At 36.1% G+C, this 15,899-nt stretch overlaps 1 protein-coding gene across 2 annotated transcripts in view; it reads left to right on the top strand.

Annotated features, from left to right (window-relative positions):
- LOC123947631 (C-type lectin domain family 12 member B-like) overlaps positions 1-12,361 on the top strand; it is a 31,017-nt gene extending 18,656 nt beyond the window's left edge. Inside the window, exons 6-7 of one of the 2 annotated variants that reach the window (XM_046014012.1) lie at positions 9,509-9,617; positions 10,340-12,361. In XM_046014012.1, coding sequence (XP_045869968.1) covers positions 9,509-9,617; positions 10,340-10,470 — 240 coding nt within the window. In that variant the 3' untranslated portion in view covers positions 10,471-12,361. Of the gene's footprint in view, positions 1-9,508; positions 9,718-10,339 lie in introns of both variants that reach the window. The other variant, XM_046014013.1, reaches the window with a different exon arrangement.
- Positions 12,362-15,899: the final 3,538 nt, after the last annotated feature.

Below are 15,899 nucleotides of genomic sequence, written 5' to 3' on the forward strand. Positions count from 1 at the left end.
ACAGGCTGAAATGCCAAATATATACAATTATTACATTGATGAGTCCATGAGACCTGTCACAAAAGGTAAGCTATGGAACTTTATTTCCTCAGGATTTCTTATTCCCTGTGTGTTCTGGTTCTTGTAGAATCAGAAAGGAGAGAGCAACGATTTATTCCAGGTGTGAGGCATATTTTAATTGGCCATTGATACAAATTAAATCATGGGATTCTCTTATCCCTTAGAGCTGTCCTCTGATGAAAAATTATACTCTCAATCATAATATACGTGGCACAATGCTGCAATGACCTCTTATCATCACACATCACTACCCTAATTAATGTTATTAGTTAAAATACAAAGAAACAAATCAGGTAAACTTACTGCAATGCTCATGATTATTTTGTTGCTGGTTTTCTTAATATTTGAGTATAGAAAAAAAATTTCCAAATGTAGAATGCTAAAACCCTTGCAATCCAGCACAGTATGTTTGTTTAATGTATATATATCATGCTCCAACCAACCAGATTTTATCATCAACATTTCTTGAATGTGGTTCATTCCTCTGTGATTTTTTTCTCTTTATAGTTTTATTACCTGAGCTATTCTGTCCCTTTTGAACTTGATGAATCCAATTCACTTCTCAAGTTTCAACCTCATTGTTTCTTTAAAATTTTGCTTCTAAACAAGCTCAATTAATGTCTTTCTCTTTCATATTCCCCTTAGCATTACATTTTTAGTTAACAGCATTGAGTGCATCTGTTCTGTTAGAGTTTTAACTCCCTGAAGGTAGAAAACATGTCGTGCCCATTATTGTATATCCACTTATGATACTGGAAACACGTTAAGTTTGGCTAAAGTACCAGTATTCTTCAATATCTTGATTGTTTAATTGTTTTTCTTTCTGTAGGCAGAGCATACTTAGAATGTCATAGAAGAGATTTTTCATTTTTTTAGTGTATTTTTGGTGCATTTTAAAATTTTGCTAATTTACATTTTTTTAAAATTTTTATTTTATTATTATTGTTTTATAAACATATAATGTATTTTTATCCCCAGGGATACAGGTCTGTGAATCGCCAGGTTTACACACTTATCAGCACTCACCATAGCACATACCCTCCCAATGTCCATAACCCCCTCCCCCTCTCCCAACCCTCCCCCCAGCAACCCTCAGTTTGTTTTGTGAGATTAAGAGTCACTTATGGTTTGTCTCCCTCCCAATCCCATCTTGTTTCATTTATTCTTCTCCTATCCCCCTAAACCCCTATGTTGCATCTCCACGTCCTCATATCAGGGAGATCATATGATAGTTGTCTTTCTCCGATTGACTTATTTCACTAAGCATGATACCCTCTAGTTCCATCCACGTCATCGCGAATGGCAAGCTTTCATTTCTTTTGATGGCTGCATAGTATTCCATTGTGTATATATACCACTCTTCTTTATCCATTCATCTGTTGATGGACATCTAGGTTCTTTCCATAGTTTGGCTATTGTAGACATTGCTGCTATAAACATTTGGGTGCACATGGCCCTTTGGATCACTACATTTGCATCTTTAGGGTAAATCCCAGTAGTGCAATTGCTGGGTCATAGGGGAGTTCTATTTTCAACTTTTTGAGGAACCTCCATGCTGTTTTCCAGACTGGTTGCACCAGCTTGCATTCCCACCAAGAGTGGAGGAGGGTTCCCCTTTCTCCGCATCCTGGCCAGCATCTCTCATTTCCTGACTTGTTAATTTTAGCCATTCTGACTGGTGTGAGGTGATATCTCATTGTGGTTTTGATTTGTATTTCCCTGATGCCGAGTGATGTGGAGCACTTTTTCATGTGTCTGTTGGCCATCTGGATGTCTTCTTTGCAGAAATGTCTGTTCATGTCCTCTGCCCATTTCTTGATTGGATTGTTTGTTCTTTGGGTGTTGAGTTTGCTAAGTTCCTTATAGATTTTGGACACTAGCCCTTTATCTGATATGTCATTTGCAAATATATTCTCCCATTCTGTCAGTTGTCTTTGCGTTTTGTTAACTCTTTCCTTTGCTGTGCAAAAGCTTTTGATCTTGATGAAATCCCAATAGTTCATTTTCGCCCTTGCTTCCCTTGCCTTTGCTGATGTTCCTAGGAAGATATTGCTGCAGCTGAGGTTGAAGAGGTTCCTGCCCATGTTCTCCTCAAGGATTTTGATGGATTCCTTTCTCACATTGAGGTCCTTCATCCATTTTGAGTCTATTTTCATGTGTGGTGTAAGGAAGTGGTCCAATTTCATTTTTCTGCATGTGGCTGTCCAATTTTCCCAGCACCATTTATTGAAGAGGCTGTCTTTTTTCCATTGGACATTCTTTCCTGCTTTGTCAAAGATTAGTTGACCATAGAGTTCAGGATCTATTTCTGGGCTCTCTATTCTGTTCCATTGATCTATGTGTCTGTTTTTGTGCCAGTACCATACTGTCTGTTTTTTTTTAAGGTTTTATTTATTTATTTGACAGAGAGAGATCACATGTAGATAGAGAGGCAGGCAGAGAGGGAAGCAGGCTTCCTGCCGAGCAGAGAGCCCAATGCGGGACTTGATCCCAGGACCCCAAGATCATGACCTGAGCCAAAGGCAGTGACTTAACCCACTGAGCTACCCAGGCGCCCCAGTACCATACTGTATTGATGACGACAGCTTTGTAATAGAGCTTGAAGTCCGGAATTGTGATGCCACCAACTTTGGCTTTCTTTTACAATATTCCTTTGGCTATTCGAGGTGTTTTCTGGTTCCATATAAGTTTTAGGATTATTAGTTCCATTTCTTTGAAAAAAAATGGATGGTATTTTGATAGGGATTGCATTAAATGTGTAGATGGCTTTAGGTAGCATAGACATTTTCACTATATTATTCTTCCAATCCAGGAGCATGGAACATTTTTCCATTTCTTTGTGTCTTCCTCAATTTCCTTCATGAGTACTTTATAGTTTTCTGCATATAGATTCTTAGCCTTTTTGGTAAGGTTTATTCCTAGGTATCTTATAGTTTTGGGTGCAATTGTAAATGGGATTGACTCCTTAATTTCTCTTTCTTCTGTCTTGTTGTTGGTGTACAGAAATGCAACTGATTTCTGTGCATTGATTTTATATCCTGACACTTTACTGAATTCCTGTACAAGTTCTAGCAGTTTTGGAGTAGAGTCTTTTGGGTTTTCCACATATAGTATCATATCATCTGCGAAGAGTGATAGTTTGACTTCTTCTTTGCCAATTTGGATGCCTTTAATTTCCTTTTGTTGTCTGATTGCTGAGGCTAGGACTTCTAGTACTATGTTGAATAGCAGTGGTGATAATGGACATCCCTGCCATGTTCCTGACCTTAGCAGAAAAGCTTTCAGTTTTTCTCCATTGAAAATGATATTTGCGGTGGGTTTCTCATAAATGGCTTTGATAATATTGAGGTATGTGCCCTCTATCCCTACACTTTGAAGAGTTTTGATCAGGAAGGGATGTTGTACTTTGTCAAATGCTTTTTCAGCATCTATTGAGAGTATCATATATTCTTTCTTTTATTAATGTGTTGTATCACATTGATTGATTTGAGGATGTTGAACGTCTTGCAGCCCTGGAATAAATCCCACTTGGTCATGGTGAATAATCCTTTTATGTACTGTTGAATCCTATTGGCTAGTATTTTGGTGAGAATTTTCGCATCTGTGTTCATCAAGGATATTGTTCTGTAGTTCTCTTTTTTGGTGGGATCCTTGTCTGGTTTTGGGATCAAGGTGATGCTGGCCTCATAAAATGAGTTTGGAAGTTTTCCTTCCCTTTCTGTTTTTGGAACAGTTTCAGGAGAATAGGAATTAGTTCTTCTTTGAATGTTTGGTAGAATTCCCCTGGGAAGCCGTCTGACCCTGGGCTTTTGTTTGTTTGGAGATTTTTGATGACTGTTTCAATCTCCTTACTGGTTATGGGCCTGTTCAGGTTTTCTATTTCTTCCTGGTTCAGTTGTGGTAGTTTATATGTCTCTAGAAATGCATCCATTTCTTCCAGATTGTCGAATTTGTTCGCGTAGAATTTCTCATAGTATGTTCTTATAATTGTCTGTATTTCTTTGGTGTTAGTTGTGATCTCTCCTCTTTCATTCATGGTTTTATTTATTTGTGTCCTTTCTCTTTTCTTTTTGATAAGTCTGGACAGGGGTTTATCAATCTTATTAATTCTTTCAAAGAACCAGCTCCTAGTTTCATTGATTTTTTCTATTGTTTTTTTTTGGTTTCTATTTCATTGATTTCTGCTCTGATCTTTAGGACTTCTCTTCTCCTTCTAGGTTTAGAGTTTCTCCAGATTCTTTAGGTGTAGGGTTAGGTTGTGTACTTGAGACCTTTCTTGTTTCTTGAGAAAGGCTTGTACCGCTATATATTTTCCTCTCAGGACTGCCTTTGCTGTGTCCCACAGAATTTGAACTGTTGTGTTTTCATTATCATTTGTTTCCATGAATTTTTTCAATTCTTCTTTAATTTCCTGGTTGACCCATTCATTCTTTAGAAGGATGCTGTTTAGTCTCCATGTATTTGGGTCATTCCAAATTTCCTCTTGTGATTGAGTTCTAGCTTCAGAGCATTGTGGTCTGAAAATATGCAGGGAATGATCCTAATCTTTTGATACCAGTTGAGACCTGATTTGTGACCCATGATGTGATCTATTCTGGAGAATGTTCCATGCACTAGAGAAGAATGTGTATTCTGTTGCTTTGGGATGAAATGTTCTGAATATATCTGTGATGTCCATCTGGTCCAGTGTGTCATTTAGGGCCTTTATTTCCTTGTTGATCTTTTGCTTGGATGATCTGTCCATTTCAGTGAGGGGAGTGTTAAAGTCCCCTACTATTATTGTATTATTATTGATATTTTTCTTTGAATTTGCTATTATTTGGTTGATATAGTTGGCTGCTCCCACATTAGGGGCATAGATATTTAAAATTGTTAGATCTTCTTCTTGGACAGACCCTTTGAGTGGATATAGTGTCCTTCCTCATCTCTTATTATAGTCTTTGGCTTAAAATCTAATTGATCTGATATAAGGATTGCCACCCCAGCTTTCTTCTGATGCCCCTTAGCATGGTAAATTGTTTTCCACCCCCTCACTTTAAATCTGGAGGTGTCTTCGCGTCTAAAATGAGTTTCTTGTAGGCAACATATAGATGGGTTTTGTTTTTTTATCCATTCTGATAGCCTGTGTCTTTTGATTGGGGCATTTAGCCCATTAACATACAGGGTAACTATTGAGAGATATGAATTTAGTGCCATTATTAGCCTGTAAGGTGACTGTTATTGTATATTGTCTCTGTACCTTTCTGATCTACTACTTTTAGGCTCTCTCTTTGCTTAGAGGACCCCTTTCAATATTTCCTGTAGAGCTGGTTTGATGTTTGCAAATTCTTTCTGTTTTTGTTTGTCCTGGAAGCTTTTGATCTCTCCTTCTATTTTCAATGATAGCCTAGCTGGATAGAGTATTCTTGGCTGCATGTTTTTCTCATTTAGTGCTCTGAATATATCATGCCAGCTCTTTCTGGCCTGCCAGGTCTCTGTGGATAAGTCTGCTGCCAATATAATATTTTTACCATTGTATGTTACAGACTTCTTTTCCCGGGCTGCTTTCAGGATTTTCTCTTTGTCACTAAGACTTGTAAATTTTACTATGAGGTGACGGGGTGTGGACCTATTCTTGTTGATTTTGAGAGGGGTTCTCTGTACCTCCTGGATTTCGATGCTTGTTCCCTTTGCCATATTAGGGAAATTCTCTCCAATAATTCTCTCCAATAGACCTTCTGCTCCCCTCTCTCTTTCTTCTTCTTCTGGAATCCCAATTATTCTAATGTTGTTTCGTCTTATGGTGTCACCTATCACTCGAATTCTCCCCTCATGGTCCAGTAGCTGTTTGTCCCTCTTTTGCTCAGCTTCTTTATTCCCTGTCATTTGGTCTTCTATATCACTAATTCTTTCTTCTGCCTCATTTATCCTAGCAGTGAGAGCCTCCATTTTTGATTGAACCTCATTAATAGCTTTTTGATTTCAACTTGGTTAGATTTTAGTTCTTTTATTTCTCCAGAAAGGGCTTTTATGTCTCCAGAGAAGGTTTCTCTAATATCTTCCATGCCTTTTTGAGCCCAGCTAGAACCTTCAGAATTGTCATTCTGAACTCTAGATCTGACATATTACCAATGTCTGTATTGATTAGGTCCCTAGCCTTTGTTACTGCCTCTTGTTCTCTTTTTTGTGGTAACTTTTTCTGCCTTGTCATTTTGTCCAGATAAGAGTATATGAAGGAGCAAGTAAAATACTAAAAGAGTGAAAAAGCCCCCAGAACAATGCGCTTTAACCAAATCAGAAGAGACCCCAAATTGTGGGGGCGAGAAAGGGGATTAAAAAGAAGTTCAGGAAAAAAAAAAAGAAAAAAATTTAAAAAAGAAAACAAATAAAGAAAAAATATAAAAAAGAAAGAAAATATATATATATTAGATAAACTAGTTAAAAAAGCGTTAAAAAAGAAAAGGGTAAAAGTTAAAAATAATTTAGCAGAAGAAGAAAAGAGAAAGAAAAAAAATTGAAAAAAAAATTAAATTAACCGCAAGACTAAAGAATCATAGGGAGAAAGCCATGCGTTCCGTGCTTTGCTTTCTCCTCCTCTGGAATTCCATTGCTGTCCTAGGTATTGAACATGCTTTCCTTGGTAGATGAACTTCATCCTGGCTGGATTTTTTAATTGATCTTCTGGGGGAGAGGTCTGTTGTAGTGACTCTCAAGTGTCTTTGCCTGAGGCGGAATTGCACCACCCTTACCGGGGGCAGGACTAAGTAATCCACTCAGGTTCGCTTTTGGGAGCTTTTGTTCCCTGAACGCTTTCCGTAGAGTTCAGGAGGACAGGAATGAAAATGGCAGCCTCCCAGTCTCTGGCCCAGAGGAGCCGAGAGCCCAGGGCCCCACTCCTCAGTGCGCCCCCAGAGAACAGCACCCAATCACTCCCGTATCCCTGGCCTCTGGCCAAACTCTGAGCTCACCCAGCCTGCGACCGGTTCAAGGTAACCCCGAGCTGAGAGCTCCGTCCTCGGCTCTGTCTCTGGAATTGGCTTCTCCGTTCTAATACCTGCGAGCTCTGCAACACTCTGACACCCCCGATCCTTCTGTGACCCTGTGGGACCTGGGGCCACGCTGACCCCGCGTGGGCTTCATGCCGGTTTAGCTTCTGGAGCAATGTCCCTCAGTGGAACAGACTTTTTAAAGTCCTGATTTTGTGCTCCGTTGCTCCGCCGCTTGCTGGGAGCCGGCCCCTCCCCCTGCAATCTATCTTCCCGTTTTGGATTCACTTCTCCACCAGTCCTACCTTTCAGAATGTGGTTGATTTTCTGTTTCTTGAATTGCTGTTCTTCTTCTCTTCGATCTCACGTTGGATTTGTAGGTGTTTGCAATGTTTAGATAAGCTATCTAGCTGATCTCCTGCTACCTAATGTAGTCTCAGCTTGCTACTTCTCCACCATCTTGACTCCTCCCCTGCTAATTTACATTTTAAGAAAATAGACATCTGAATCAAGAGAAACAGTTAACAGTTAAGGAATTAAGAAAAAATAAATTTGTTTCATGCCACAACCTAATTGAAAATGAGGTATGAAGGAAAAAGCAGATTATGAGAATTTAAATTTTTGTCTTGAAATTTTTCACAAAGAAAAATGATCAGTCATATATGTAGTAGTTTTGTGTTTGAGACTGATATTGAGTGTAAATTTTAACAGGTCAAATTATGGTGCTTGTGAGAATGACATGGACATATAATGCTTTGGGGGTTGGAGCTGAATGGGAGATGACTGTATTGAAGATTTTAAAAATTTGCCCACCCATACTTTTATTAAACAGTCATTATCAAATATTTACTAATGATTACTATGTACTTCTACTATGTACAAGGTGAATTTAAGCCTGGTAAGTTTTGATCGATAAAAATAAAATCTATAGATTAGGTGATAATATCCAAAATAAATTAGTGATTAAGAAGAAGCCAAAGGATAGAATCCTAAATATCCACAGTATAAATGGGGCAGGAAATTAGGAGAACTATCACAAGTGTTTAAGAATAAGTGATTAAAGAAGGAAGGGGAGCAAAGAAGATGTGATACCAGGGAGCTGATGGAGAGAAGTGTTTCAAGAATAATGTAATTTGAGGTGCCTGGTCAGCTCAGTCTGCCTTTGGCTCAGATCATGATCCCAGGGTCCTGGGATTGAGCCCCACATTGGGCTCCCTGCTTGGTAAGAAGCCTGCTCCTCCCTCTCCTACTCCCCCTACTTGTGTTCCCTCTCTTGGTGTGTCTCTCTGTTAAATAAATAAATAAAATCTTAAAAAAAAAAAAAGAATGATGTAATTAACAGTGAAAACACCTCCAAGAGGCTAAACAGTACATACAAGTAATGACAAATACTATTCATTACATGCCTACTATAAGTCACAAACTGAAAAAGATGCTTTATTGAGGCACAAAACAATCTGCAGTATCAGTTCCATTACATCTAAATTTCAGGTTAGGAAACTGAAGTTCATAGGAGATAAGTAAATTTCTTAAGGTCACGTGAATAAGTAGCAGACCAAAGACTCAAAAACTAGTTTGCCTATCTTCAAAGCCCACGATATGTTTAAAAGTAAAGAGTCAGTTGACAACTAAAAAATGACCCTGTCAAGAGTATTACAAATGAAGTAATATGGGGTACATGCTGATAACATTATTATTTAAAAAAAATATTTCTTAAGTTTTTACTCAAGTCTACAGCATGGAGTATATACTGAGGACATAACAAAAATCTATACCCTTATAAATCTTAGAGAAGCTTATAATCTAAGGTGAATCAAGACAATAAATCAGTAATTAGCAAATTATTAAACTGTTACATATACAAAAAAATGAAAAGACAGTGCTCAAAGGAGATAGTTAGAAATGGCTTAAAATCCAAAGGATAAAGAAACGATAAAATTAAGTTTAAACTCAAGATTTTCTCTTAAGCATCTTGAATGTTAATGGAAGATAAGCTATCTTTGATATCTTAAGAAAAAATTTACAGAACTAGGAAGGGTTTTCAAGACATTATTATTCACTTCAGGGCAGTGCCCAAAGAAGAGGGAAAGATTTAAAGAGTAGGTTAGAAATAGGTAAATTGGAAAAGAGTGAAGGGCCTCATTGGAAAGGCTAGTCCCAAATGAATGGGATCCCACTCACAGTCAATGCAGAACTTCTGTCAATACAGCCATGGTGGTGTCTGGAGGAATGGGGATTTAGCTCATCTGATGGCTTCTCTTTTTGCCTATCATCTGCTCAGTGTTAGAGTGGAGTGGTGTTAAGAGAAAGCTTGAGAAGAATAAAGATTTTAAAATTCCATTGAGGGAAAGGGGACAAGGAAACAAGAAATGAAAGGATTATTGAATGGAATTTTGATGATACTAATCTGATTCTGTGGCACTTGAATTAGCTCCCAGTGGTACAAAGGAGCAGTAACTGATTTTTTTAATTGTTGTTTATAGGTGTTCTTTAGATGTTTTCCATTACCTATCCCCTGGGTGGATCTGGATTCTCCTTTCAAGAAGGCAAATTGGGAAGAAGGAATGGTTTTAAAATTTTGCATTGTGACCTGTGAGTTAATCTGCCACTTGCTTATTGTCAATAATAAAGGAAATCTAGTTTGTTAATTTTGAAGCCACCCTCCACATGTGGCCAAAATGTATCAAGAAAGGTAAAAAATTTCTGGGAGCCTTTGCCTGTAGCTCAGGCAATACTTTTTTCAGCAAAAAATCTGTTCTATATAGAAGGAGTTCATAGAATTGAGAACATAGAAGATAGAAATTCAGAAACTGTTATGCTTCCCTGTCCTTCTTTATACACCCCTGTGCTTTCCTAAGCCCCTAAGGAATGGACAGAAGTTACAAAGATAAAGTCAAATCAAGGTCAAGGATAATACCTTGTGCAATATAAAATAGAATGGGAATCAGGGTAACCATATGATTTATTTTCCAAACCTGAACACTTTGAGAATAAAAGAAATCAATATCAATAATTGCACTACAACATCAAGCATGAATCTGAAGTGCCCTGGGCATACCCAGATTTTTCAATGGCTTCTTGGGTGAAATTGTCAATGAAAGACCCAGAGGTAGCCTTGGGCCATAGACAGTTGAATTCTATTAAATTCTTGCAGTAGTGTAAGAAATCACCATAGTTATTATCACTTTGGTCTTGTTTAACTAAAATAATCTGATAAGAAAATAATAAACTTTGGCAATAATAGATTAGATTCATGAGGTAACTGTTTATTTTTCAAACTAAAGCACATAACTTTTTTTTTTTTCTGGTCACAGGTTTGACACTTGCTGAAAACAGTGAAGTAAAAAACACGACAATGGAACACACACCAAATACAACTCAACTCCTGGAAACAAGCAGGGTTACAGAAAGTAACCAGAGGCCCAGAGGTGGGGATGTGATGTGATGAGCACTGGGTATTTTACACAAGTGATGAATCATTGAATATTATATCAAAAACTAATGATGTACTATATGTTGGCTAATTGAATTTAAATAAAAAAAAGTGAAGTATATGACATTCAAAAGAAATGAAATGATTGGAAAATTTAATACCTTTAGTAGTTATCATATTTGTGAAAATAAAGTAGCTATATCAAATTTTCAATTGTAGCTAAATGCAAACTTTCCTAGTTTACTGTATTAGTGTGCAAGATAAAGGTGACCATGTAAGCTGAAACTTTGGAAAAGTTTGATCTCAGAATCCAAGAGAAAATTTTTTGATTGTTTTGTGACTTTAAAAACTTTTTTGGTCAAATCATTAAAAATGTCTTACTATTGGTTATAAATGTGTAGGGAAGTGGAAAAAAGTAAAACAATACTACTTAATATGTTGTAATTCCAAATATTAGAAACATTAAGTATTAAAGTGGTTTCTCCCAATTATTAGGGGAAGCAAGAGGAATGGTATAACTCCTTTTTGTGATACAACTTACTCTACAGATTGAACTTTTTATCCATTCCTTGGCAATTTGCCATAGTCCTTTCTTTCTTTTTTTTAACTTTTTTTAAATTCTTTATAAACATATAATGTATTATTAGCTCCAGGTGTACAGGTCTGTGAATTGCCAGGTTTACACACTTCACAGCATTCACCATAGCACATATATCATATTCCTTTCTAAGTTTGGGATCAGCTTTTAACATTTTAGCTTTTGTGATGTCAAAGACATGAAAGATTTCCAACAGTTCCTTTAATGTGAAGTTTCCTGTAGGCAGTTTCACTTCCTCCAACATGTCTCCCTTCCTCATTTTTGCCAAGAAATTTTCTTCAGCAGGCTCTTCCATTCTTCAGGAATTACAGAGTCCTCTCAGACTCTGAAATGATGGCAGTATCAATATTTTCATGGTCAGCTATTTTTTCTTATTATTACCCATTATTTAAATTTTTTTTGTTATTGAAGTATCATTGACAGTTGTTTTTTCTTTAACTCTGTTTTTTATTTAACTCACATTCTGCAAAGACAGTCACATGGTGTGGAAAAAGATCTTGTCTATTATAAGGATATTCTGTTACCTTCTGACAAGATGTTTGAATATTTTCAGCTGCATGCTTTTTAAATACTATTTCTTCTAAAACTCGGCTAAAGAAATTGCATGAGTTCCAGTTACAGGGTCAATAGTCTGCATTTTAAAAGCTTAAAAACTCCTTAGATTAATGAAGCTGTATTGCTGATAGAAAGCAAATTTTCATTTTTTCCCAAGATCTTATATAAATCAGGTTGATCTAGAGTATTATGTAACAGTAGAAGTGTTTTGAAAAAATGATCTTCCTAAAGTATCTCTACAACTGAGAAGCAAAGAGGGAAAACAACTGTATGCTTTACTATCAATATGTAAATGAAATAAGAGATTCTCGGTGACCAATCATGGACAGACCTTGAAGAAAGTGACAAGAGTGGTCATTTATCATAATGAGCATCTATTACTTATGTAGCAGCATGTTGTACTTTATGCAATTACTCACCATATGTTGTAATAAATGAAAACTGAACTGTGTTGTTGGGGAGCTAGTGTTATTTGAATGAACCATGACCACTGAAATCTGTATATGGGAACCATGTAAAGCAAGAACTATCTGTGTTTCCAATACAATCTGTTACTGCATAATCTGAATACCTCCATTGACTCCTGTATATTATAGCAATTTTTAAATTCAATTAATGTCTACCTTAATCTCACTATAATGTTTCTATGGAATACCGGATATAGAAGTAATGACTTTGTATTTTCCCACAAGCTTCTCAGTATACACCTATAAGATATAATAAAAAAAATAATTTCTTATTTACCTTTAACTCAGATATTATGCAACTCAGTTAAAAATGCTTCAGTGTTTGTTTAAAAACTATTTGATTTCTTTTCAGTCTCTCTTTTACTAGTATTCATTCTTTGTGCTACTGTAAACTTCATATAAATTTCAGAAATTCATGTTCCTGGGAACTTAGGCAAACAATTCATGACACTGAGGACTTCTAACATTTACTACATAATCATACTTCATCTCCCTGTCTTACTGTACTAGCACCTGTTCATTTCCTAAGTGTATCTTTCTGAATAATTATATCTGGTATCGTCATGGATAAGGAAAAAAATTGATATACTTAAATAACTACTTCTGATTTAAGAAGAAGCAAGAAAAAGTGGTGGAAGAAGAGAAAAAGGAAAAAATTCTAAGTGAATTAGGATGGTAGACTATTTCCTTAATATGCTAATGATCATATATTTATTGGTCACCAATGTGAAACAAAATAGTGATTCTGTGTATTTTGTAATCATCAAAATGAGTTTATCACCATTATTATCTAACATTGCCCTGGAAATCTAGTAATTGAAAGAGAAAAAAATTAAAAGAGTAGTCACAACTGAGTATAAATGATCAAATATTAATTGTGGATTCATAGAAAATGTACTGTTGAAAAAAAATAGCTGAAAGTTATGACATAAAATTATTGAATTGGCCACTCTCATGACAAATGTCCAAGACATATTCTTTATTATATATAAATAAAAAGCTGTCAGAATAGCAAATTATTCTAATAAGAGAAAAGGCATTGACCAACATAACAACTAATATATAACACTCATATGAAAAAATTAATAGTGAATATGAAGTGATAAAGATTTAAAACTGTAGTAAAAGAAACAAGATGACTTGAACAAAAAGATGTAATATAACTTATTCTTGGACAGAAATTTTAAATTTCTAAATGTATTACTCCTCTCAGATTCATCAATAAATGAAGTGCAATCAAAATATATATTTTGGAAAACATCCATAAAATTAATATTACTTTTTCAGTTTTTTACTGGAGAACATGCTTAAGAATCCACTATGATGGAAAACATTTCATTCTTTAAAAAAATTTTTTTTCCGGGGCGCCTGGGTGGCTCAGTTGGTTAAAGCCTCTGCCTTCAGCTCAGGTCATGATCCCAGGGTCCTGGGATCGAGCCCCGCATCGGGCTCTCTGTTCTGTGGGGAGCCTGCTTCTTCCTCTCTCTCTGTCTGCCTCTCTGCCTAGTTGTGATTTCTCTCTGTCAAATAAATAAAATATTAAAAAAAAAAAATTTTTTTTTCCTCTTCTTCCTCTTACTAGTAGTTCTGAACATTAGATTTTTTTTTCCCCATGGGGTCAAAAGCTACCCAAGTATATGATTACAAGAGGAAATATAGTGGGAGCGCCTGGGTGGCTCAGTGGGTTAAGCCTCTGTCTTCAGCTCAGCTCATGATCCCAGGGTCCTGGGATCAAGCCCTGCATCGGGCTCTCTGCTCAGCAGGGAGCCTGCTTCCTCCTCTCTCTCTGCCTGTCTCTCTTCCTACTTGTGATCTCTGTCTGTCAAATAAATAAATAAAATCTTTTTTTAAAAAAAGAGGAAATATAGTGGACAGAAATCAGGTATTGGCAGTTTTCCCATTTTTATTTGTGTGTGAATTTTTAATATAAATGTGGGAACATAAAGAGTTAATGCAAGTCAAAATGTTTTAGTCAACACGTTTCAGCAGTTCAACTTTATAACAATTATAAATAAACCTGTTAAATTTTTCTGGATAATGCCAGCATTGGAATTTTTTTTTTAATTTTTTTAAAACAAGTAAATTTGGTATGGGCAGCAACTAAATGGTGTTTGAGACATTTCTATCATGCAGTAGATTCCAAACATTCAGTATACATTTCTAACTGACTTGTCCTACATGCAAGTACATGTTTTTAATGGTGTCTGTCTCCTGTGCTGTTCCTGTAAGTTTGCTATTAATAGTTAAACTATTAAAAAACTATTATTTAATATTTAATAGTTAAACTATTAAAAAACTATTATTATTTAATAGTTAAACTATTAAAAAAAAACTAAGAAAATTTAATTCTTTTCAGATGTAATTCCAAGCTGATTCTGGCTAGGAAGCAGACTAGTTTCATCAACATCACATGTATATCCTACAGTTTTCTAGAGTAAACACATGCTATTTCTGACATTTAAAAATAAGTTCAAATAATAAATAAAAGTCAACATCTGAAATGTGCTCTGTTTTGTAATCATGTCATCCTCTTTCTCCAGACCATTACATATTTTCATCAATGAGAAATTTATGAAGGCTTTCTCAAGATAATAAGGTTGATACTTAAGGAATTCATGATCTAGCCCTAATCCTATTTCTTATTACTCTTATGGTAAAAATATCCTCACTCATTCACTAAAATTAAGTTTTCCATATGAAAAAATTCAATCACACACTTAATAAGAAAAAATGTATATAACAAATATTTTGAGTGTGGCAAATATTCCACTGGTGAGATTGTGGGGTAACAGGGAACTCATGCATGGCTAGAGGAACTGAAAGATGGTGAAATTGCTGATGAGAATTTTGTAAAATGACATATGAATTTACTCTTTGAGCCCGAAATTCTACTTTTAGGAAACTATACTTAAAGTAGAGTGACAAACAGAAAAAAAAATAAAGGGGGGGGGAGAGAAAGAGAGAGAGAGAGAGAAAGAAAGAAAGAGACTGTATGCATAAGGCTGTTCCTAAGAGCGTTGTTGGTTCTTCGCAATAAGAAAAGTAACAATTGTCATAAGGCTTCACTTACTTGTGGAGCATAAGGAACAATGCAGAGGACATTGAGAGATGGAGAGGAGAAGTGAGTCAGGGGAAATCGGAGGGGGAAACAAACCATGAGCGACTGTGGACTCTGAGAAACAAACAGAGGGTTTTGGAAGGGAGGGGTGTGGGGTGGGGTGAGCCTGGTGGTGGGTATTAAGGAGGGCATATATTGCATGGAGCACTGGGTATGGTGCATAAACAATGAATCTGGAAACACTGAAAAAAATTACAATAAAATAAAATAAAATACACACACACACACACACACACACACACACACATATATATATAAAAGAAAAGTAGCAGTAACTCTACTTTGTAAATTCATACAATGAAGTAATATGCTACTTAAAAGAAATGAAGAAAAGCCCTTTGCTTACGTGGTTATCGGTTACCTTCAAGAGATATCATTAAATGAAAGCAGCAAGAAGGAGGACGATATTTATAGTGTGCAACCTTTTGCTTAGGAAAATGTGGGGAGGACTACAACTTAAATACAGATATACATACACTCATACATATGGGTACTTTCTTAGATTTTTTTATAGGAGAAGAATAAATGAAACAAGATGGGATTGGGAGGGAGACAAACCATAAATGACTCTTAATCTCACAAAACAAACTGGGGTTTGCTGGGGGGAGGTGGGATTGGGAGAGGGGGAGGGGGCTATGGACATTGGGGAGGGGAGGCGAACCATAAGAGACTATGGACTCTGAAAAACAACCTGAGGGTTTTG

This window comes from Meles meles, chromosome 7 (assembly GCF_922984935.1).
Source record: "Meles meles chromosome 7, mMelMel3.1 paternal haplotype, whole genome shotgun sequence".
In the NCBI taxonomy this organism is placed as follows: Eukaryota; Metazoa; Chordata; class Mammalia; order Carnivora; family Mustelidae; genus Meles; species Meles meles.